Source organism: Serinus canaria, chromosome 1A, assembly GCF_022539315.1.
Source record: "Serinus canaria isolate serCan28SL12 chromosome 1A, serCan2020, whole genome shotgun sequence".
Taxonomy (NCBI): domain Eukaryota; kingdom Metazoa; phylum Chordata; class Aves; order Passeriformes; family Fringillidae; genus Serinus; species Serinus canaria.
The window spans coordinates 27,706,653-27,731,847 of record NC_066314.1 but is presented as its reverse complement, the minus strand read 5'-3'; the positions used below and the strand labels follow the sequence as shown (position 1 = coordinate 27,731,847).

The following is a 25,195-nucleotide window of genomic DNA, read 5'->3' as shown; positions in this document are numbered from 1 at the left end:
GGGGAGCCAGGACCCGTTTGCCAGCTGCCAGCCCAGGAGCGAAGCCATCTCCCCTCCCGCCCCTTCCCCATCCTCTCCGGCAGAGCAAGCGCTCGGTCGCAGCCTCTGCCAAGCACTGCTGGGCTCACCCCAGCGCGGGGTTTCGGCTACCGAAGGGCGCCCGAAGAGGGACAGGCAAGGAGCGTGTCTCCAGTGGAGGTGTTACAAAAAATTAGCAAAAATAAAATTCTTCATCTGGCAACAGAGTCTGGCGGCTATATCTCCCTGAAGGAGGCGAGGGACGGGCAGGGGCGGCTCGCATCGCCCAGGGGATGGACAGCGGGATCGGACTGGGTCCCGAACTGCTGCGATGGTGACTGCTGGCCCCGGGGGCACAGCCCGCCCCGTCACTCGGCCAGTGGTTCAGAGTCGGGCAGGGGAAAAGCAGGCTGGAGGAGAGCACAGCTGGAAGGGCGCGGACCGGGACGCGCTGCACCGCCGCCGCACTCACCTTGCCTGTCTGGCCGCCCGCCAGGTCCCGGGCGATGCTGCTGATGTGGCTCATGTACTGGCCGAACTTCGCCTGGTACCGCCGCGCCGTCAGCTGCACCTCGCTCTGCAGCGCCGACAGCTGCGCCAGCAGCGACTTCTCCCTCCTGCTCCAGCGCAGGGCCTCCCTCTTCAGCTCCTGACCCGGCTCCGGGGCGCCGCCGCCCCGCAGGGCCCGCAGGCAGCGGTGCCCGCTGCCAGCCCGCGGCTGCCCCGCCGAGCTGCCCGGCGAGCGGCCGGAGGGGTGCCCGGCCGGGGGCTGCGGCTCGGCGGGGCCGGGCGGCCCGTAGCGGCACGCCGCGAGGTGGGCGGGCAGCTCCCGCAGCCGCACGGTGCGGCCGCAGCCCCGCGGGCTGTTGTCACACTTGACCTCCAGCTTCTGGACGAGGCTGCGGAGGGGCAGGACGGGGCGCAGCTCGGCGGCCGCCAGCGGCCGGCAGCGCAGCGGGCAGCGGCGGCGCCGCGCCGCCCAGGGCAGCAGGCAGCCGGCGCAGAAGACGTGCCCGCACGGAGTGGACAGCGGCTCCTCCAGCACCCGCCCGCACAGCCCGCACTGCAGCTCCGCCGCCACCGGCCCCGCGAACCGCGACGGGTCGAAGCCCATGGCGCGGCCGGGCACCGCGAAACTTTCGGCGCCGCGACCCCGGCCTGGCCCCGGCGCCGCTGGAGCCGCTCCCGGCGGGCGGCGGCGAGGGGCGGGCGGAGGAGCGGGGCTGCGCCGGGAGAGGCGGGCGGCAGCGGGGAGACGGAGATCCCGGCGGCTCTCCCCACCCTCTCGCATTAGGTCCCTCTCCGCGGCGCTACCGCCCCACGCCCAGCCCTGGCACCACCTCCGCCCTCCCGGGGCATCCTCGCTGCGCGGCCGGGCGAGGGAGCGAGGCGCGGGACGCGCCGCCGCTCTGCCCGAGCCCACCGCCCTCCCCGCGCGGGCACTGTCCCGGCGGGAGAGCTGTGTCCCCGGCGGGTCACTCGGGGATGGGCTATGGTCGCGCACGGAGGGAGGGAGTTGAAAGGCTGCGGATCGCTCAATCTCTGACTGATGCAAGCTTGGTGCTGGTAAATAACGCGCACGTGTGAGCACGCCTGTTTCATGTCTCTCCAAAAGGCTTCGTCCTCTCTTTTCCTCCGGTTTTGGGATACCCGTCAGAGCACAGAATCCTGAAATACCTTGTACTAGCGCTCTCTCTGCTGCCACACCATAAAGGAAATAAGTCAGGATAAGAAAATTACTTGTTGAGCTCTCTTAAACTACAGCATATGTCTAAACAACACTTTCATTTAAAGAAAAGCTAAAACACAGCAAAGTCTAGAAAAGTGTAGTTAGGATCAATAGCTGCCTGGATTCTACCCCTTCCTTGCTGCACAACCCACAACATACACTGAAACATGAAACCCCTAACACATTCCCCACATAACTTCACTATTGAAAACACAGGGCCAGATTGCTGCCCCCAGCCCTGTGGAAAACCTCCCAGAGCAGAGAGTGATGGAGCTCTCTGAGGGGTTTCTTCAGTGGACTCCTTCATGTGTGGATCAGACACTATCATTTTTGGAAAGGATGACAGGTTTGGTCTGTCCAGGCTCAATCACCGGTTATTTCCTGGGCTGAGAACTTCTGAGGTAGAGTCAGGGTGTGTCCTCACCAGTTCTGCAATTTCTACTTCAACTCTGAATCTCAGGAGCATCCCTCTGGAAAAGCCATGGGGCTTTTGAGACCCACTAATGAATGGTTCTTTGCAGTGACTAAAAATACATCATGTGGGCAATACAGTTGAGACATTTTTTTCCCCCAAAGCAAGAAGAAAAACTCTGCACATAACTGCCCGTAGAACTGAATCTAGGATAGCAGATCTGTCATGTATACTCACAATTTATTTAAAAAAAGATTCACAATGCCTCACAGAACATCTACAGACACAAATATTACTGAGCAGCATTACCAATCTGCTCTTTCTGACTTGCCAAACAGAAATCCACAGTTTTTGTTGGATTACCATGGCCATGAAATAAATAAGCAAATGAACTGCACTGTCAAATAGTCTCTCATCTTGAAGACAATGCACTATAATCCAATATTTCATTGCAGATCAAAATCACATTCTCCCGCCTGGAAAAGGAATTCAGACACCTTGAGTAACTAATTGTGCTATTCATACTGGTTTTAGTCATCTATCCATTGTTTTTAAATGCTTTGCTCATGGAGCCAAATCAGTGTCATCAAAAATGTTATAGAAAATTATTTTTAAATAGTGTCCTCCTGTCCGTTTTGAATTTAACTATTAATTTGGCCTCGTTATTTGTTTATATCCTCTTCTGTCTCCCAGTGTCCCAATGTATCTCTTTGACCTCATTATACATGGCCCAGAACTTCAGGTCTGAGCACAAGCAGTAATGTCTTCATTCATAAATTAAACTGGGCAGAGAAAAGGCCCTGACACTGGTTCATGATCTGTTAAACTGGTATTGCTTCTGTTAGTGTGATGCTTGAAATGGTTTTGGCTGAGACTTTTGAGCAGCTTCCCCAGCCACAGCTGAACACAGCATTACTGCTGCAGGGGCAAGTGCCAAGTTTGAGGTGGCTGCCCTCTCTGGGAGGTGGAGGTTTAGGGGCAGGGCTATAAGTCCTTCTGGAGTCCCTGGCCCATTTTATTCACCAGTATAATTGCAGTTGTAGGAATGAGGTAGCCAGGTTTGAGCCTTGGAGCCTTTCAGCTTCTTTTAGATTAGATGATTAATTAAACAATGATTTAGGCTTCCTATGGTAAGCACACTTGAAAAAAACCTACCCTGTCCTTTCTGGCCCACTTTGGGCATTGGTGTAATGTCAGCGCACTGGCAAAACAGTTCCAGTTGACTTTTTCTTTGCTTGTGCTGGACTAAGAAATTATCTTTCTTTGCCATGATGTCAGCACAGATGGAAGCACAGGCAACTGGGTTTATAGCAGAAGCAATTTTCCAGTGCAGGAACCTGTAATACAGACAAATACACTAAACTCATCTAAAGATAACAGCAGCCTGCATACCAGACCTCCGTGGAAATGGATACACATGGATAAATACATGCAAATGTTACCAATGTGCTTACAAAGGATGATTCCTACAATTAGTCCTGTTAGTTCTGACGTAATCAGGAAATGAAAAACACAATCCTCCTACTGTCCTGAAATATTCTTAAAGAGACAACATAATTATAAATTTTATTTGCTTCTCCAAGGTCTCAGCACCTACAGCTCCAAGTTTCATACAGCCACTCCAGTCATGGGTTCACTGAAGTGGTCAAAGAGGGAAATGCAGATTTAGGGAGAAGGAGAGAGGCTAAGGAGAATAGGCACAGCAGTGCTCTCCTGAACACTGGGGACAGCTGTGATAGCACCACACTGGGACTGAAGCCAGTCATGGATCAAATAAATGTGCAGTGCCTTGTCTCCCAATCAGTCCATGTCTTCAACAGCTTCTAACACATTCATTTTTGCTCTGCTTGGTAAGGCAGAAAAAGTAATTTGAGATAAGAAAGCATTTGCTTCCTTAGTCACAGGTACCTACAAATACACACACACACACACACACTTTGAGGGAGGATTTTGGTGGGGGTAACTGCCCTGAAGGAATTCTTTACCAGCACAGAAACCCAGCTGCTCCTGATCATCAGAGCTGGGAGGAAGAGCTATTTCTATTATAAATAGACGGTCTATTTGCCCTTAGCTCTTTTCTCATCCTGAGAGGATCTACAGCTTAAAGGATGAATTATACAGCTGTTTCCAAGTATTCTGATGAAAATATCAGAAGAAAGTAAGAATTACTGCTGTGAAATACTGAAGGTAACTATAAGGCTCCAAGCTCCACAGAAGTCAAAGGGGAAAATCCTGTGTACTTTCAACTCCTATATGTGGGAATAAAATATGTATTTTTGTCTTTCTCCCCTCATTTTCATAAAAATTTTGGCCTATTATTCATCCATAGGATTTCAAAAAAAGGTTCTTTTTTCAGTCACACTAGTAAAATGCAGTAACTAATCTAGAGCTAGGAAGACTCAGCAATTTTACTCAGAGATAAGAACTTAGATTTGAGCCTTTGTTATTAAAATCTGTTATTATCAAAAGTCTGCAAAGAATTTTTGTCAGTGCGCTTTGGAAAAAAAATTATAAGCATAAAATTAGACAATATTACTAATGTTTTATTGAAAAGAATCACCTCAGAAGGTTTGCAATTTATAAGACAGCAAGCAGTTTTCCTGCACTACAGTTTATCATTGAGCACAAGTGTATAAAGTGTATCTGAGTAAAAGTGTTTCAGGAAGTGTCCAAGTCTAAGAGTGTATAGATTTTTGCTGAAACCTGAACAAGTATTTGCATTCATCAGTTAAAGAAAGAAAATTCAATTAAGCTGCTCACATTCAGTGAAAAAGATTACATCCAGAAAACATTTGGAATCTGTGTTATTCACCAGCACAAAGACACTGTGTGATCTCTATGTTTGTGCAACTACGTATGACTTCAAATAACTCAACAATCCACTCTGGCCACTCAGAAAATGAGAACAAGTCTTAAAAACCAGTAAGTGGGAGATCTAGATCTTTCATCCACTAAATGGCCAGAAGCAAGTCCTGAAACATCTTTTCACTTTTCTTTTCCCTTACTGCTAATGCTACCCAGCAAAATTCACAGCAGTCAACTGAAGTCCCTACAAAATGCCTGTAGCTAACAAAGATGCCTCACTAGGGCACCTTGGGGCAGTCAGGATTGAAATATGCACCTTCCAAGGCAACAGATGGATAAAAGCACCTTCCAGGAGGTGCCTGACCTGGGAGATGTGCTCTGCAGTCACACCCTTGAGGTGTGAACCTTGCAGAGAGAGGAATTCAAGGAGCAGTGAGATTGTGTGTGATTGAAGAGTCAATCTGCCCAGTACCATAAAAGCCAAGTGCTCATAAGCATGCCTGTTTAGCCCTTTAGGAGCTTACCTGATAGAAATTAACTATGCTATCAGCTTTGGACACCTCCAGCAGCTGAACAGGGTTTTTTTCAGTACTACATTTCTACTGAATTTCTTGGTACAAAGTCAGAGGTAGATATGAGCACTTCAATGTGGTTTCTCCATAGTCCTTTTTAGCAGAACATTTTAATAGTAAACGAATTTGAAGGAGGAAATGGCTCCTACACCTATTTTGCGGATGAGGAGGTAGATAATTAAATTCTTTGGATTCTGGGTCAGAATTATCTGCATAAACTGGAAATATGTGTCAGAACAGGAAACTGGGACTTCTCTCTCTCTTTAGCAACTATGAGCAAGGCCAAGCCATCTCCTAAACTGGAAGCCCAGGTAGAGAAGACCATGCATTTAACCTATACACTTGTTTGAGCATTGAGACTGCTTTATCTTTGTTCCCCTCTACCTTCACCCCCCCACCTTGTTCAATGTTAAATACAAGCTACTTGCTAGTAGTTAATGTGGCAAGAGAGAAGGAGCAAGGAGAGGTGAGACCCAGGCTGGGAGAAAGCAGGAGTGTGTGTGTGTGTGTGTGTGTGTGTGTGTGTGTGTGTGTGACCTGCCAGGTCTGTGCCACCCTCCCTGAGACAGGCTGTGCTGGCTGCCCACCCCTGCCCAGCCCTCCTGCACTGCCCTGCACACCGTGGGGCTGGCTGCAGCCCCAGCAGAAGGTGCTAGCAGTGGGTATAAATGTAAGGGAACACCAGAGCCTTGCCTTGGGCATTTCTATCTCATTTCCCTTTCCCAATACAACTGTTGCAACCTGCAGACGTCACAGGTTTGAAATCTGTCCCTGCAGAGCCAGTCCACAATGCACTTGCTGCAGACACCTCCTTTCTGCACAGAGCTGCTCCCTAAGGGCATGCAGATACAAAAAGCTTTCTATTTTAGCACCCATTAAATCAAGGGAAAAAAAAATCTAAGGGGATAATTTTTCACATTATGGAGTCTCATCAGTTGCTGTCACTGAGGAGAGCCACTCACTCATCTTATGAGATGACAGAGCCCAAACTGGACTGGAAAGGGATCACCTCATTGCTGATGACAGTCCCTCCTGAGAAGGGCTAAGTCCTCTTGCCCTTGCAGTACTTGATCAACCAGCAAACACCCAGTGGCTGCTCCTAGGGCTTCCTCTTCACAAAACGACATAAACACCTAAGATGGAAAAACAGTCACCCCAGCTTTAGTAAAATAAGGTACCACAAACTGGAATAGAAGCAGAACCTCAGTTTCCAATGCTGCATGTCTCAGTGAAGGCTTTGACAGCTGTTCAGAGTAAAATAAATTGTTCAGGGTATTTCTACCCTTTTGCATGTTTCTTTCCAGTGTCACGTTGCACAGCCTTTAGAAAACTCCCTTTACCTGTGCATTTTTTGTAGTATTAACTTACACATCAACTGGTAAGGGAGACAAACAATTTAAAAACATATATGGAAAGTTCAAAGTGAAATATAACACACTAAAAATAAATAAATGTGGGAATTTTGTGGTAGGATTTTCAGAACTTTTATTTAAATAATACCTGAATTTAGGCATTTGAAATTAAAGTTAAATATCATTGCCACCACAATGTGGCTGGTCTTAGTCTAAACCAGGTAAACAGGCTGGGAAGTGTGAGCAGAGAATTTTGATTACTTTATGCATTTTAAAATGACACAGATTGGAAAAACCTTTTAGTAAGTCAAAGAAAACCAGTCAAAAATGAAAGAAGCCAATGGTAATCAGTGCATGGGAATATGGGAATCCATGCACTGTTTCAGGGTCAAACTCTTACATGATACAGTACCAAAAAAAAAAAAAAAAAAGAAAAGAAAAAAATATGTTCGATATATGGAAGCAATAGACAAAAAAAAAAAGAAAAAAAAGAAAAATTAATATCTTGTTGTTGATATGGGCCATAAGATAAGCATATAAGAATATGTTTCCGACTCTTCTATATGTTCTATTTCTTTGTCACACATACTGTAATTTATGCAGTGTAGAATACCCTCTTAAATCCCATGCCTGCTGCCTCCATCCACAACATAGGTTAAACAGAAATAGCCAAGGAACACTTTACTCTGTTGGTGTTCCTCAAATATGAAAGCTGTGATACTCCAAATATTTAATTGACCCCAAGGCCAGTCCCTCTGAGATTCAGCTTACATTAACACAAATAATGCAGTGCTAAAAATGAAAGATTTCCTCAAATAATTAAGTATTCTAGTGCACTAGCAAACATGATTCCTAGATATATTTTTCTTACTCCATGAGACAATTACAACACCGAAGTTTCATGATTGCATTTGACAGTAGAAATAATATGCAGTAATGATTTATAGTAGTTGATCTTTAGAAATGTCAGCATAATATAGAAGCAAATGTTATGAGCAAGAATGAGTTTGGATTTTGTAGTTTTTCCAGCTCTTGATCTGCTTAGCCTGATTTTTCTTCTGAGTTCTGTTTTCCTGAAGTTATGCTTTCAGAAAGTACTTATTAATGAGTCTGAATTAAAATGCATACAATTGCTTATTCCCCAGGTAGGCTTAAATCATCTCAATGGTTTGTATTTTAACTTATAAATAGGATTTATTGTACTTGTCTTATGTGGAAGACCACCTTGACTAGTTATTCTAAAAACAAATTTCAAGCATTATTCTTTCTATCAGAAAGTCTTGTTGCCACCCTCACTAAAAGGAGAGAGAACTTGCTACAGTCTGTGACTTTTCCCCTTGTAGGTGTGTGAGAACTGCTGTTATTTCACACAGGTTCTCCCTCTCTGCTCTCAGCAAGGCTGGAAACCATGACCTCCTCTGACAGGTGGTGACTTTTTACAGTATTTTGGGTAACACCTGCAAGGGACAGCACTAAAGGAACTGCAGGGAGCTCAGATCAGCCTCCATTATCAATGCCTCCATGCTTTCTGTTCCCTTCCCTCTGTCATTCCCAAGCCAGGCAGAGGGCCACAGTGGGCCTTTAACTGTGCTACCTGGGAGCTGTCAAAGACGTGGCCTCCTGGTGTTCCCGTGGGGGGAGGGCATCCCCAGGCTGACAGAAGGTTGGCAGAACATTTGGCAGAACAGATGAACGTGGTTTTCCCAAGAGTTATGGATCGTGTCTGGATTTTCTGATGTTCAGTGACAGTGGCGTTCATGTTGTTGTGTCCTTTGGTGGGAAGACCCAGGGGAAGGGCTTTCTCCTCTAGCAGTTTGCCAGGTTTTATTTAACTTCTGGGATCCTTCTGTCTCCTACACATTTGCAAGATGTGGTTGAAAGAAATGAGGAGTTTAAACATAATTAAAGAGGGTACCCAAACAGGCATGCAAAGATGCAGATAAGGCCAATGCCAGATCTTCTCTTGGAGACCAAGCTAAGAAACAGTCTGTACAGGTAAAGCCACAGTGAAGATGTTGTGGCTGTTTATCTCAGCACTTGAGGGAGTGCAGTTTAGCTGAACATCTCCTGGAAGAATGCTCTCAAATGAAGTGTATGTCTTCTGTTTCTGGAAGAAGAGTGTCAATGTCAAGAGTGCTGAATTAAAAAAAATTCAACTATGTGGTTTAATAGTTTCTATAGTAATGAGCCCCAAAATGGAAAAGAAAGAGACAACTTTCTGATGCTTGAAAACATTTTAAAAATATTTTGAGTTTTACCAACAACCTCTTGTCCTCTTTTTGAGAGACTCAGACCTGAAAGATCAGAGATGACATCATTAAAGCATATTTGGACAAATTAAATCTAAATTTTTCCTAAACTGCCTGTCATCATGGATTCATGAATGTTAATTCTGGTGTACTAATGCAACTTTCTAATGACTACCTACTGCTGCACTGAGGACTGACATGTACAGCCTGATAGTCTTGTTATGGGGTGTTTTGTCAAAGTGCTAGTGCAGCTCCTCCCTGCTGTATTTCCTCATTGCTATTTTTTTTGACCTATAAAGGTTTTCAGAAAAGAAGCCAGAGTTTTAGAAATGCTGAGCAGCAAGATGCTTCAGTGATGTCAACAGGAAATAAACCGGTCCAAATCAGGTGTGCTTTTAGATAGGATGAACATGCTTTTTCTTCATACCCATTAATATTGTCCTGTTCAGCCCACTCAGATCTATTTTAGGATGTTTCCACCCTTCATGCTGGAGCTGTATAATGGATGCATCAGCTTCTGGTTGTATCACCAAAGATTCAGATCAGTAACATACAATGTAGTGTAAGGGTCTGATATTAACTTCTAAGAGGCTTCCCACCTAACTGAGCAAAGCTGCATTTGGCCCTTGGTTATGTTCTAAAATTAATCAAGGCACAGCAAGATGTTCTATATTAATTTTATATTTTGCTATCAAGATTTTTTCTTTTAAAGAGAAACGTAAGCTGAGGTTTGGGACAACTTAGCATTTCACCTTAACTGGGAAAACTTAAATGGCAAGTGTGTTATCTGATATATGCAGGGTTTGAAATTTATTACATCAATTTTTTAAGGCCAGAAAATTTTCCAAAATTAGTGGTGATTCAAACTATAGTAACAGCTGAAGTTCTTCGTAGATCATACATATTAACATGACATCAGCATAAATGCCACTTTAAATTCACTGATTCCAGTCTCCATCCCATGAGAATCTGAAGCAGCATTAACAGCTTCTGTGAAACATTCCCACATTAAAATAAAACAGCATGGTGCTTGGAAATAGGAGAGACACAGAAAAAGCCTTTTTTCTGTACTAATCAGACTTAAAAGTTTCCAAGTTTCTTGCTCTCTACAACATCAAAATTTATCCAGCTTTGTGTTTGAGCAAGCAGTGATTCACTGCTGACTAGGACAGAGTCCAAAAGTTCAATCTTCTCTAAGGCAAAAGTTAGGTGAACATGATCTTTGGGCAGCCTGCATATTAAGAGCTCCCCTATTCCCAGGTTCTCAACTGAGGACCTTCAGCGAGGTTAGCAAAATGATATTGAAACCTGATTTTGTACTGTTTGGGAACTGAATTTCAGTACCTCAGTCTTCAGGCTGGCTTTGTGAGCATGACAGCCTGACAGATAATACCAGCTCTCTGCAATACCCTGCAAGCACTGTGATTCAGACAAGTAGGAGCTCCTCTTTCCATTAGTCCCACTTTCAGCTTTGTTTTAGCAACAAAGTGATTCCCTCCTTTCTTTCCCACACAAATAATCTGTTCCTAAAGAAATCCAGCTTTTGGAGATTAATAGACTGCATTTTGCAGTCTGACTAACCCTTTACTAACAACTGCCACACTGTCAAGGCCAGATCAGAGCTCAGGGTAGACTTTCCTTATTCCTGTGCCTCTGACATGCCTTAGGATCTTTATTAAGTTAATTAACCTCTGTGACTCAGGGTAAGCACTGGTGTAATGCTTAGCACAGAGTCCCACAGATGTGAGGCGTGATAAAAGGGTAGAGGACTGTTATTGCTACTAATGATCATTAGTTTGAAATCATAGTCAGGCAAAACCAAGAATAACAAGACCATTACAATTAGTTGAAAGGTAGGGTTGTGATATTAAATCATCATTAAAAGGGTACATGATGAAAAATATATTACATATTTTCAATGAGCGTCAAGAAATAACTTTGTGGGATATCTGCAGTAAAGACCATGAGTAACAGCTCTGAAAAACAAGGTTCACTAAACCTTCTGATCTTTTTCATCCAGCATAGAGGTTATTTTTCCTACTGTGTCACACACTGTGGCTACTAGAGTAAGTCTGTTTTCATACATGTGATACAAGGGAGCACTGAAAACTAAAAAGCCACAAGTCTGTGAGTTTATCTCTGACTTTTTCATTGTTGCTATTTTCTTTACTGTACTTAATACTGATTCTATGCAATTTCTACAGAATCTCAGATTTGGGCCAGAGCTTGCTCTTGCTCACTTTTGTTCTGTGAGCTGCACAAATACATTATAAGATATTCATGGTCTCAAAGAGGTAACAAAAAGAAGCTGACACTGTCATACAGCACAGTTGTTTATAGCTATCTTTCAATTTTTTTTAAACACTGCCTCTGGGATATAATTAGATAAAGAAAAAGAATCTCATCCATCAATTAAGATATTAATGATCAGAACTGAATATTGGCAGTCTCAAAGAAGACATTCCTTTCCAGCTATCAAGAATTTTCCTTTATTGACTTGTCTCTTTCAGTCTATCAAAGAAAAGTTTTAATTTGCAGCTGAAATCCTGATCCTATGATGAATCATGTTTTCTCTTGAATGCAAAGGGCGTCTGTCTGGCAAAGTTGGCAGCCTGACCTCCGTAAATATTGTTCTATTGATAAAAAGAGGAATTGGATAGAGAGACTATCCAAAATAAATATTTTGCTGGGATCTTGAATGTCTGACTACAATAGAGCAAAGGGATGTTGCATTTTAAATCATTCAGACATAAGTTGAAGTGAATATTAGTTTTAGTTGAAAAACTGTCAAAGGCAGTCTGCACCTTTCCTTTCGGAAATGAAAATGGACACCTATTTAGGGATTGCCCTTTTCACTTTATTTTCATAGGGATTTGCCATTGGTTTTTTTGGGAGCAAGTCTGGACTTCTTGATTTCTAGGAAAATTAAGAAAATATTTCAATAAAGTATTCAGAAATACCAGCATGATGTGCTCCTGTCTTTTGGATGGAGGTGGATGGAAAAAGAGCCCTTTGTGCTGTCCTTGTCAGAAGCCTTCACAGGCTCAGGGAGGCTTCCTCAGCATGCCCTTGGGACAGGTGTGCAAGTGGAAAATCAGCTGTGCATGGTAGGCAACAGACAGGCTGGGCAGCCCAGGGATCAGGGGAAGGGAAACCTTTATGGCCCCTCTTCATACTGAGGAAGTACAGAGGCATAATTTCTTAATGTAATTGCTCCAGTGGGTCTCCTGGCATGGCACACCTCCCCACTGTTTCCAGACAAAGTTGTATCCCAAAAGATGAAAGATGTGCTGCTCTGTGCTGCCGTGCCTCCTTCCTTCTGCCCCCTTTGCTCCCACAAAAGCTGCTACATGAAGCAAAAAGGGTGTGCAGAAGGAGGAGGTGTATGTGAAGGATTACAATGAGAAATCCCCAGAATAGCTGATGAGAGGTGTCTCAGCACCATCAAGTCACAACAAAAATGGTCTGACACAGAGGCATGAGCGAGCTTGTGCTGAAGTCGATAGAACTGTTCCTTTGCTTAATCAGTGACAGCCTCCTGCTGCTCTTTCCCAAAAGGAGAAACAGAGGAATTTTTCCCAGCAGAGACTTTTTCTTCTTATCAATAAATGACACTATCTCACTCCTGCAATAGATAGTCTGTGAATAACAGAGGACATATATTTTTATTGGCTCATCCCATTAAGCAAAGAGAATTCCTGTCATCAATGCTGAGCTGTAAACTAAAATTTGAAGGTGAGATACCATCTACTTCTTCTTTCTCCTGTAACTCACAGCACTGCTGGGACTGCTGTGCAAGGGAATGTTTGTCTAGTGCATGTGACAGATACCCTAACACTTGCTGTTTATCTGGTTCTCCCTTCCTATGAATCATTCTCCTTTCTGTACTGCATACCTCCTGAAAAGGCCCTCCTGTTTCAAATTTTTTTAAAATTCATGTTTACAATAAAATCATAATAAAACAATACTGTTGTAGTAAAAATAATTACATTATTTACCTGGAACTTGCTTCCTCTTTGCTGGAACCTCAAGCCCAACTTCCTTTTTTCCTTACTTTCTAGTTCATAGAGAAGATTTGCATCCATCAGCTTTCTTTGTCATGGGTATATTTCAGAAATGTCACCCTCTCAACATTTTGAAAAGGCTTTCCTACTTTTTTTTTAAAGAGGGCATCACCACTTGCATCCTCAGTACCATTTGCAGGAAGCAACCAAAGGCTACCAACTGAATCTTAAACATGTGTATTAGTCACTCAAAAAAAAGAGTGAGGCAGGGATGTCATTCTCCTGTGTTGACCCAAATGTTCACAGAAAATTTAAGAACACGTGTCCATGCCCAGAACAAAACACAGAGAACACTATCCACACACAGAACCCACCACCACCAGGCAATTCCCATCACTCTGAGTGTGCAGGCAGTGCCACCAGAGCACACTGAAATGCCTGCTGAAGCCATGCAAGCAGAGCAGGGCCCAGAGTGAGAGCTGGGGCTGCAGGAGGCTGAGCCAAGACCTCAGCTCTGCACAGTGGGGACAGTGCCCCAGACACTGTGACCCCAGACACTGCCTGCTCCACCTCTGCCTCAAGTGAAGCTAATGGTGGCTTCCTGGCCATGCTCCTTGCACAAACAAACAGTGAACCTGAGGAGAAATTAAGAACAGTTTGTAAAAGGAAGTAGGCAAAAAAACAGTATGAAGAAAATAAACAATGGTTCATGAAAATCTCACACAGTCAAAACCAAGGACACAAAATTTATCAGGCATCCTAAGAGAAACACAGCTCTGCTTGTTAGGTTGCCATCTGCTAGACTGCAGGTCTTCAAAGCTGCCAGAGGAAGGCTGTGTGCCTAATCAGAACACATCTCCTTCTCGTGGCTCAGTGATTTAATACCCTTGTTTTTGGGAGCAAAGCATTTTCCTAAGTACCACTGGGCTGCAAGAAAGTCTTTCTGGTACCTCTGTCAGAAGTCTGATTTCTGAGCACAATCTGAAGCTACTGGGGAATTTTGCTTAAAGTCAGACTCTAAATGAATCTCTGCCTAACTGTTAGTGCCTTGTTCACACTCCTCTCTTTCTGCTTTTTGCTCTAATTCTCACAGCTAGAATTGATAAACTGCGGGGAAGAAAATCAGGAGAAACTTTTTCTTGTTTTAGGTCTAAAATATTCATGCAACTACTTATCTCTGGGACTGCAATGGTTTTTCACTAGCAAAACCTTGTGCACCAGTACAAAGAGTTACATTCTGGGACAAAGTTTTAAGACTTTTCTTCCTATTACATTAAAAAGCCACAGCAGACTCAACAATAGTGCCTCAGCAATGCACATAAGGATCCATAATAAATGCTTGCAGTCCTATCTTAGAAGCACAGAACAAATCAAGCTTCCTGAATACAGGCATCTAGTGCCACTTGCACATCCTGCCCTGTCCCACTTGGTTCCCTGTCTGTCTCTCACATCAGAGAGTGCAGGTTCCCAAGGGCTTGCAGCCAAACCTGGCAGTCCCTTGCAAATGTCCTTAGTGTAATCTTCCTCTTAGTACCTATAATCAATCCACTGATTGCACATCTAATTTACTTTGAACCTCTTAAGTACATCTTAGGATAAAAAGATCAATTGCTTGTCTTCTTTTTTTTTTTTTTTTTTTGAGCAGGGCTTTTGCAGTGCTTGGGGTTTACTTGTAGAGAAATTCCCACAGCCATCATGAACACACCTGTATTCTCTGGGAAATCTTTCTTAAGTTTCAGCAAGCTTTGAACAGAGCTCATGAATTACTCTTAGAATGACAGCTAGAGGCCTCAGCTGAGACTGACAAGTACTGAATAAAAGTCAAAAACTCCCCAAAAGGTTTTGAAATGAGCATCAAATAGATGTGATAGGCAACAGACAAACTGCCCATTATAAGCATAACTTTATATATTTTTAAAAATTAGACTTATTTAATAGATTTGGTTTCTACTCTAAAAACCTAAAAACATGTGGTGGAATCCAAAAAAGGAGACTACCCTAACCAGGTCCCAGGTCAGCACTTTATCTGCAAAGACATTTTCTTCACCTATTAGCTGTGAGATAGGTGACAGAGATTAGGTTAAAGACCATTATTAAGAATTCAGCAGTTAGAAAATGAATGCTGACCAGGAACTTTGAAACAGTAAGGCAGTGTAGGTGTCCTGGGATGCCATCTTTCATCACATGTTCATGTTGTGTTTTCCTTTCCATGGGTTCTTTCTCAGTGCAGAACCCTGACTGTACTCAATGAGGAACAACACAATGTTATTTTCCTTCCTTTGTTCAGTGCAAGGCTGTCCAGGTTTCATCTGGGACAGAGTTAATTTTCTTTCTAATAGCTGGTACAGTGCTGTGTTTTTGGATTCATTGTGAGAATAATGCTGATAACACAGTGATGTTTTAATTATTATGAAGCCATGCTTAGCCTGAATCAAGGAGTTTCCAGTTTCCCATGCTCTGCTAGGGAGGAACTGCACAAGAAACTGGGAGAGGGCATGGCCATGACAGCTGATCTGATCTGGACAAAGGGGAATGGCCATGCCAAGTACATAAACTGGGGGGATCTGGATCTGTCTAGGAAGCACTGATCACTGCTTGGGGACAGGCTGAGCATTGTTCATCGCGTGGTGAGTAACTGGATTGCACATCACTTGTTTCTCTTGGGTTTATTTATCTCTTTTTTTTTGTTCTCTTCCCTTTCAATATTATTATTATCATCATTATTATATTTTATTTCAATTAATAAACTCTTTTTATCTAATCCCACAGGCTTTATTTTTACAATCCTCCTGATTCCACTGAGGGTGTGCGAGGGTGAACAAACTGTCTGGAGTTAAAACACAACAACAGCCCAAGCTCTCTTTCTTCTCCATGAAGCTGTGTTGTGAAAGTAGGGTTATTCACATCCTCAAGTGCTCTTTAAAGTGCCTCTCATTGCAGCATGTGTATGCTTCATTGTAATCTATTTAAATGGTTTCACAAAGCCCTCTGAGACATGGACTTAGTGTTTTTCCCTTGTTCCAGGTTTGTAAGTGCAGTGCAGAATGACTAATGTCAAGTTGAACTGCATATGCCTGCTTAGGGCTGCAAGGTCCTTGGATGTGCTCTGGAAGCTGTGGCAGGGAGAAGACACATCTCTGGAGGCTTTCACTGGCGAATCACAACAACTTTCTACAGAGATGTTTTGAAGTTCTCCATAGAAATGTGGTGTTTCGAAGGGCTGTCTCATGACCAAAATTGAATTTTCATAGTGACAGTAAAAGATAAGCTTCTAGTATAAGGTTTATCTTTTTGTGAAACACCATATCATAGCACTAAATCTAAAAAGAAACCACATTTAAAGGAAAAGAAATTGTGAAGTTCTGAGACAGGTAGAAGTATATTCTTTATCCTCAAAACACTGGCACTACAGTTCTAGCTTTCCCAAATATTCAGAAATATTCTCTGGAAAAATAAAACTATTTACATGGAAGTTAGATGGAAAATTGCATTCTATACAGAGGAAGTTTGGAAGAGTTGTGAGAAGCTAAAAATGGGGTATTGCAACAGGAAATGTGCAACCTCAGGAATATGCTACTGGCCTCACTGCAAACTCAGAAAGCATTCAAAAAAGAGATGAAAAAGAGTGTACTGTAATGCTGAAAAGAAAGGAAATCACAGTAAGAATATATAAGAAAATAATGCCTGTCAAAAAATAAAGAATGTTTAACAGACAGTAATCCCATAGAATATTGTGTGTATTTCCCTGGTCATTCTTATCCAGACTTGTGGCACCATGCAAAAATCCTTTTCTTGTTTTCCACTGCCAGCTCATACAGAAAAAGAGCTCACTGGTTATATAAAATGGAGGTTATCAGCAATATTGCTAATTAATGGTGTAGCTGCCAAATAAGAAGTTAAACTCTGACAAACATGACCTAATGTTACACAAATATGCTTCATAAATCACAGTTTAAAAAATTACACAACAGGCAGCATTTTTTTTGGACAAGTAATAGAACCTATTGGCAGTTAGTATAATTAAAGGCTAGTAAGGAGATGAAAATGTTTGGGGGTTTTTAGACTTGTGTACAAAAAAAAAAAAAAAATAGAAGTGTTTTTAAAATTCTGCAGCTTGAACTGGTTGTTGCTTCGAATGGGAAAACTTTGGTGGGAGCCCAAGGATCTACAGGCAAACCCAGGTTCAGCATGGGGAGGTCTCAGATCTCTGGCACTGTGAGGCTGTTTTGGATGTCCTCTGATGGACAGAGCTGTTGTTGGCACTGATCTTGCTCCCAGCAGCCAGTACCAGTGCACTGTGGTACTGGCATCCCCTGGGTATCTGCCTGGTCTTGTGACTATTCTTTCTTTGTCCCATTGTGTCCTGTAAAATTTGCAGCTCTTGTGAAATACTGGAAATGTGGAGAGCCCTGAAGGGCTGTTCAGGAGATAGGTTTGCTTGGCATCTTCCCTGTGAATGGAGCAGAAGGAAGTAGAGTCCACTTGTTGAATATATTAAGTGCAGAATTTTTTGAATGATGGCTTCTAACAGGTGGGAGTCAAGGAGTGCAATGATGAATAGACAACTTAAACAGCAACCTCCAATGAGACATTGAGCAGATTATGTTCTTAGGTTTAGATGCCAAGAATAAAGGCAAGAGGAAAAAATCTTGCATGGGAGAATTCACCTTACTCATTTAATGAAGTTAAATCAAAGTTTTTACAATTCTGTTTCAAAACAATGAAGTCTAATGATGAGGATGAACCAAACATTCTCATATATTCACTCTGAATGCTGCTTCCCCACATTCAAAAGAATGGATTGACTACTTTTTTATTGCTATCAGAAAAGCATTTCTCATCTATTTTAGTACAGACTTAGTAAATCATTTCACAGTAATATTTATTTAAGGAGAAAAACATTAGTCAGTGACATTGAGAACAAAATTCCATTTGTGCTTGGCAATTTATCATTAGACCCACTGGATTCACATACCATCCCAGGAAGAAAAGGAATGCTATGAAAAACTCTTACTTATTAAAAGGAAAATCAAAATATAAATATTAAATAGACTGCACTGTGATGGGGGTTTTGTTTTAGTACTGGTGAAAGAGAAAAGCACACATAAAAGCAAAACATGCTACCTGAAAAGAACATGGGTGGATATAGTGTCAGTGATAGCTGGCTCTGAACCTTTTGTGAACCTGCTGATTTCAGTGGCCTTTGGATGAGGTCCAAAGCCTCATTTTTATATGGCAGCAAATTTGATAAAAGCACAGTCAGAAGCAGAAACAAAGAAGTATTGAGGAGCATTGCAGAGTTGACAGTGAAGCAGAAATAAACAGAATCATACAGTCCAAAGGACTAGAATTTGCATTCACTCACATTGAAGCCACTTGACTGATTTCCATGTAAGGAAATTTGAGCTGGAAAAAGAAAATAGAAATCAGAATTGAAAAAAATCTTCAATACTGGAGTTATACATCTCAGATAAGCTCTGCCAGAAACAGTGCAGGTATTGTGCCTGGCACTGGGCCCATGCTTTGTATTGCAGCTGGATTTCACTAATCCCAAATCCCCAGGAGTTTATAACTTCTTCCTCCTTTCATGGGATCACCTGGCCAGCTCCCCATTATACTTCCAGCGCAGCTAAGGCCCATGAAACACAACATACAAACACTTTGTCTCCTCATGAACTTGAGTAAGAGCTGCTGTTTCCACTGAGGTAGGGTCTCCAGTGAAAGGCTGCCCTTGTTCCAGATGAAATTGTGAAAGGCCCCTGCTGAGATGACAATGCACCAGGAAGGAGCACACAAATGTTTAGTGTGGGTTTGCAAACACAACTGAAAAGCTTCCATGCCAAACCCCTTCATACCCCTGTAGGCACTACAGCTCTTCAGGTGCCTTGGATTTTTACCTTTTCCCAAGATTGTTTGAATAAAATGCAATTATTCAAGTGAATGACTTCAGCAACACAAGATACAGTGAATCCCTCACTTTTTGTTCCACCACTGATTGTTGTATTTGCCCCAGAAAGTTTTCTCCAGAACTGATCTGCAGACAAGTTACTTTATCTCTTAGCAGATGCCCAATGGGGTTTGTCCTACAGGATCCCAAACAACTCTGCTGTCATGGTGCTTTGGCCAGCACACTTGGAGCAGAACAATGACAATGGGAATGCAGTAAAATATTATCAAGTTAGAATGGCCAAACTGCAACAATATTCTTCGTTTTACACCTTAAGATTGAGTTTTAACTGAGAGGCAAACCACGTGACAATAAACTAGCCTGATCCAGGCTTGAATAGGCACCCAGACCTAACTCCAAACTGAAACACAGCATGTGTGAAACAAACCTTACAGAAGTACCTGTGACAGAAATTATGTTTGTAAATGCAACACGTGTATACAAACATCTAGAGACCAATTGCATCCGTAATTAACAAATGTTACTCAAAGCATTGTCTATATTATAAAACTTGTAGCTGGGAAGAAAATGTGTTGGGCCTTATCCACATCTATTGTAGCCCAGGAATACTGTAAGTTAGGTTTTGGATGAAGTTGCAGGCACTTTGAGATAAAATGGCACAAAAAATCTGAATTTCATTGCCACAGCATTATTAAAAAAAAAAAAAAGTAAGCTGGATCAAAAGATTGCTTTGCCCAGTCACTGATAATGTAGTTTCATCTTTCTTGTTTAGGTATATGTGCTTTCAGCCAGTGGTCCACTCCATACCTATCCACAAATGTTTCTGTTCATCATAATAACTGTCTTGGGAAGCCTCATGGCAGGTTCTGGTATGAAATGGACTAAAAGTGGACCCCAGGGACCTCAGAGGAAGTGTTGCACCTTTGTTAGTATGGTTCACATGTCAAAATATGTCTAGAAGATGGAAAAGAAATCTTAGTGGTTTTGTCCCATTTGGTATGTCATGTTTTGAGTGAGCTTAGATGCAGACACACTAAGACATGTAATGCTAGCACTACATGTTATTGTTGACAATTTTTATCAGTCCTGAATTAAATCTAGCCTGGCTTCTGTGACATATGACTGACTGTCTGGTTTCTTGAGAAAACATTTTGCTTTACTTAGGAAAGAAAAATGAGGCTGTGAAAACCTTGAGGACAAAGATTTGCTCTGCAGATGAAAACTGCTGATGTTAATATTTCTATTTGTTTGCCAAAGATAAAATTTAAATGTCTTATTTTGTTATTTTTGACTCTTGCATGCACAATATTTCATTTAGGTTTTCTTTTTTTTTTTTTTAGAGGAAGAAAGGACATATTTGCAGCAGCAAAATTATTTAGAATGAGGGTTTAAAGTTTTATAAGATCATTCCTGCTATTAAATTAGAAATCATTTGACGGAGGATATACTTTTCCAAATAGTTAAATAAATGCTGAGTAAGCAATACAATTTCCTTCTGTTGCATTTAAACATTGCACAAAGTCACGTCACACACTTAGATGAGACCTTTTCACTCTACTGCAATGTTGTGCAATGGCTTCCACACCCATTCTGGGGACTGAGAGGGATGACAGACTGCTTTATCTGCTTTACTTCAGGAAAAGAAAAACTGGTTGACAGCGTATTCAAAGGGAGAGAGAGAGAGGAAGAGGGAAGAAGAGAAATTTGTTTGGAACCCACCAATGTTATTATGAAATATCAAGTTCTAATCCACATGACTCATACCAGCCACTCTCCCCAGGCTGGCCAGAAGACAAAGTACATTATAATTATGTGGGTAGGATTGGAATGCTCTGAAAGCCTATGTGAGGAGCCTGCTGGACTGCACTGAAACCCACCAAGGGCAGTAGACCTCCTAACCAAAGACCATACCTAGAGATTACAAGTGGCAGGGCCATAGTCCAGCGAAAACACAGGGCTGCTTGCTAATTGTTTCTCCCTAAAATGATTGCTCTGCTGAATGCCTGAGAAAAGTGACATCAGTAAGTGGTCACCCATGACAATTTTATTCCTTCAGCCGTTTCCTAGCGCTTCAACTGCAAGGAAAAAGGTTTCCTTTCCTTGCATAAAACTCCATTTGAAATTAATAGGTCAGCAGAAGCTTTTCTAAAAGTAGAACTCGCACTCCTTGAGTAAACAAGAAAATTCCTCGAAGGATTTATTCATAGCGAGATCACTGTTATGGCATGGATTCTTCAGGAAAATAATTTCTTATGTATGGGAAAGAACTTGGGCAAATGAGGACAAAAGGAGAGCACAAACTGCCCATTTCACTGGCTGGAAAAGATCAGCCTTCCTGATTAGTTTGTCCATTCTTTTGCTCCCCATTCCATGTTAGAACATAACGTGTTTGTAAAAATGTATTCTCCATAAACAAAAAATTGTTTTTGAATAGCCAGTTCTCAGTGCACTGCAAGGCCACCTAGACAGTCTTAAAAAGGCAAGTTAAAAAAAAGAAGAAAACAAGCGACAAAAAAACCAAGAGCAAACATTTTCAATGTTAAAAAAAATCAACTATCTTAAGTACAGTCTAGAAAAACAGATGCAGGAAATCATGCCTACAAATTTCTGCTTTCCTTTACTCATTCAAACTTTTCCCATTCCTCTTCCATTTTCTCAAGGATTCTAGTATTTGCTTCTTTTCTTCTAATTGTTTTGCCTTTCCCTGTACCAGTCCCTGAGCATCCTTGTTCCAGTCTTCAACATGCCCAGTTCTTCTTTCCAGTTCTCTGTCTGTCCCCTTTTTCATCTGTGGCTGCTATATTTTGTGGATTTTTTTCTATTCCTCCTTTGCTAGTGAGGAGCCATGAGCTAACATCATCTCCCTGGCACAGAAGGGAGACAGGAGCACATACAAAAACAAACCTCTGTGGGAAACAGGGAAAAGAAGTCCCACCCAGCTGTTGCCTTGTGCTGCTTCCATTCAAAGGCTTGCAGCTTAAAAAATCTTTCTTAATTCCTCCCTCGTCCCTGTACGTGAGGAATAAGGGAGTAAGAGATCCCTCATGGAGGTCCCAGACCATAAGAACATCAAGGAAAATAACCTCTCCCTTCTAGCAAAAGAACAGATGTAGTTTTCCCTGAACCTTTAGAAATATTGCACAGTCACATCCACTGGAGAACATAATTCATCAGTTTTCTGCCTAATTTCAAATCACTCCATTCATTTACTTTAGTTCTTCAGATCAGATCATTGCCCGGCACAGGCAGCCACCAGGAGCTCACCCTGCTCTTGCAAGTCCCAGGTTTCCCAATGAAGAACTCAGGAAAGTTACAATATCCATCTTGATTTTAGTATCTTTTTAAACCCTTGCAATGATGTGGGAAAGAGCTCTTAGAGTGCTTAGGTGTTTGTAGTAACTCAGTTCAAATGCCAGGCCTGCCATATCTGCTGCTTTTCCCAGTGGCCTACAGCTGTTTGGTCTCCTTTGTGAGACCTAGCTGGTGTCCTAATCTACCTGTGATTTATTTTTGGCACTGGATAAGAATTGTATATTCAGCTTGTGAGATTATTAAGGAATAGTGCCAATAAAAAACTGAGCTCTTCTTGTTTCTCTGAAATCACTGAGAATATATTACTCAAGTACAGTTTGCACAGATTCATGATTACTAAGTAATTCTGGGAAATATTTTTTTCCTTTGGTTTTACTTTTGGGGGTAATGCTTGCATTTTTGATTCATGTTTCTTAACTGAGGTTTCAGAGGGTTATAGCCGCTCTCAGTTTACCAGGATGTTGTCTGAGGCTGAAGAACAAACCTTGCCTTTAAAACAATTCATCTTTTGGCTTGGTTTTTTTGTAACCAACATTGCAATGGCACTACTTGGTTGTTGTGGTTATTTTTTTGTTTCCTGAACTCATCAGTACAGACAGAGCTGTTGAAAACAGCTTGATGCTGCTCCTTTGCCTCCTGACATTAATCATGGTTAATTAAGTGAGAATAAAGTTTGGGTTAATGCAAACAGGCATTAATTCCTGTCATCTCCTCACTCTCAGGAGTATACAAATTGGACAAGCAGAGAAAAACAACATTAAAAATATATCCTGAAAAAAACATTCAATTAACATCAGGATTAGAGGACTTGTCAGAGATCTGTTAAAATGTATTCCCCATATTTTCCCAATAACTGCATGAAGACAAATCCCAGTGTCTGCTCAGAGAGACAAAGGATTGAGATCTACTTTACTAGCACTAGGATAAAACCTTTTGTATCCTTGCAGCTGAATGGATGCCAGGCAGTGTCAGGCAGCAAATGTGCCAGGCTCGTTTTTCTAGAGAACCCTATTTCAGAAACACTGAAATTTTCCCTCATGCTGCTTAAATGTAGAAAACTAAGCCAAATTAGGGATGAAGAGCAAGTGATATTCCTTGGGTAGAAAAAACTAGGTTTAGAAAGAAAGACTTAAGTAAATAGGTCTCTTTTTTTGATTTTTATTTGGGAAAGAATAATAATTAAACCATCAATTTGAAAAATCTGAATGAGTGTCACTAGGTGAAACACTGTTTTTCCAACCTGGCAGTAGTCCTGAAATGCTTCTTTTAGCTCAGTGAGGCAGCAGTTCGATATCTTTATGTATCACTCACAGCTCAGTGCCTATTCTTGGAGAATCAGAATCTCTTTCTCAAAGGGTATGAAATACATAAGGTCTGTTACTACATTTGGCCAAAGCATTCACATCTCTGTTTCTAGATACAAGACCCACACAATCAGCTCTAAATATATTAATTATATCTAAATCTCTAAATATATTCTCCATGGCTTCCTCTTCATGTTCCTCATGGCCTCAGTTAAACTCAGCCACTTGCCACCACCAAACCAGTGCTCTGCTGCTCTTCCCCACCTGCTAACCAGCCCTGCAACCCTAGTGCCACTGGCACTACTCCTCTGAAACTTGCTGCTGCCACATCCCCATCACAGTCTCCTGTTGATCCCCATCCTGCAGAGTTGTTCTCACTCACAGTGCCCCTGCAGCACTTCTGCCTGCTGGAAGAGTTTTGTGGCTTACAGGAATGGCTCCTTCCAAAATGAGAAGGCAGCAGAAGTTGGGATAGGAGTTGCCTTCTTTTGCCCTTAAAAAGTGAGAAGATTATTTGTAGTAAAAAGACATACTGAATACTTGTACTGTCCCATCAGCTCCCATGGTTCTCCAACAGATTCTTGGAAAGTTCTCCTGTCTGTCTTTGGTGACTTCTATTTAGAAATTTGAACTGTTCTCCAGGCAGGACCCCTGGGCAGTACATTTCCACCCTCAGTCCCCGAGAGGGGACAGAGGGATGGGGCATTGCCAGGGGGGCTGTGAGCACCCACCCCAGGGTGCACTCCTGGGGCCCTTGCACAGAGCAGTGTGTGACTCCCTGCACCTCCAGTGCCACGTGGCCTGTCCTGGAGTCCTCCCTGGGGTGCTTTTGTTTTCGCTCTGGATCACACCAGATAAGCAGAAGCTGAGTGCCAGTGAGTGTCTGTTTTGTAGCTTTATGGATGACTTGTGTTGGACAAAAAGTGTCTTCAAAATAAAGTTATGGAAGGACATTTGCAACAAAGGAAACTTGCTCATAGCATTATAAGTTTCTCATAGCAAAACATTTTAATAAATCTTTTAATTTGGGCACTCTTTTGCATACCATGCTGTACATAAGTGTTGGCAGGTATAAAAGCAGGCTTCTGTTGCAGTCACAGGAAGAGAAGCTGAATTATTTACAAGGGGAAACTTTTTCAGTCTGGGAATCATAGTCAAATGAAGAAAATTAAAAATCTTGACTGCTGCACAGTCCAAAGGCTATACACATAAGATCTCCCAATTTTTTATGTGGCTAAAGGACATCTATATTCAGCAGAAAAAATAATTCAAATACAAGTGGATGCAGGGGGACCTGCTTTTCCCAGTTTTGACTCTTTATGCATTAATGTGTGGTAAATACATGATTCAGCACAGAAAATAAGCATTGCCTTTGAATTGTTTGTCATGGGCTTATTTTTCAGGATTTTGCTTCTTCTATACCGTATCAGTACACTTCTTGTATCTTCATTTTTGAGTTCACAGCATCACAGGCCTACTTGGCACAAAAACTCAGCTGTTTTTCTCCTCTTGTTCCTGCAGACAGCACAT

At 42.2% G+C, this 25,195-nt stretch overlaps 1 protein-coding gene across 5 annotated transcripts in view; it reads right to left on the bottom strand.

The window, feature by feature from the left end:
* The window catches only part of PDZRN4 (PDZ domain containing ring finger 4), a 258,182-nt gene that overhangs the window by 227,498 nt on the left and 5,489 nt on the right, over positions 1–25,195 (bottom strand). For 2 of the 5 annotated variants that reach the window (XM_030238565.2, XM_030238566.2), the window contains exon 1: positions 491–1,132. The exons of 2 other annotated variants lie outside the window; for them this stretch is intronic. In XM_030238565.2, coding sequence (XP_030094425.1) covers positions 491–1,132 — 642 coding nt within the window. Of the gene's footprint in view, positions 1–490; positions 1,133–18,506; positions 18,548–25,195 lie in introns of those variants that run through there. One more of the 5 variants, XM_018919644.3, reaches the window with a different exon arrangement.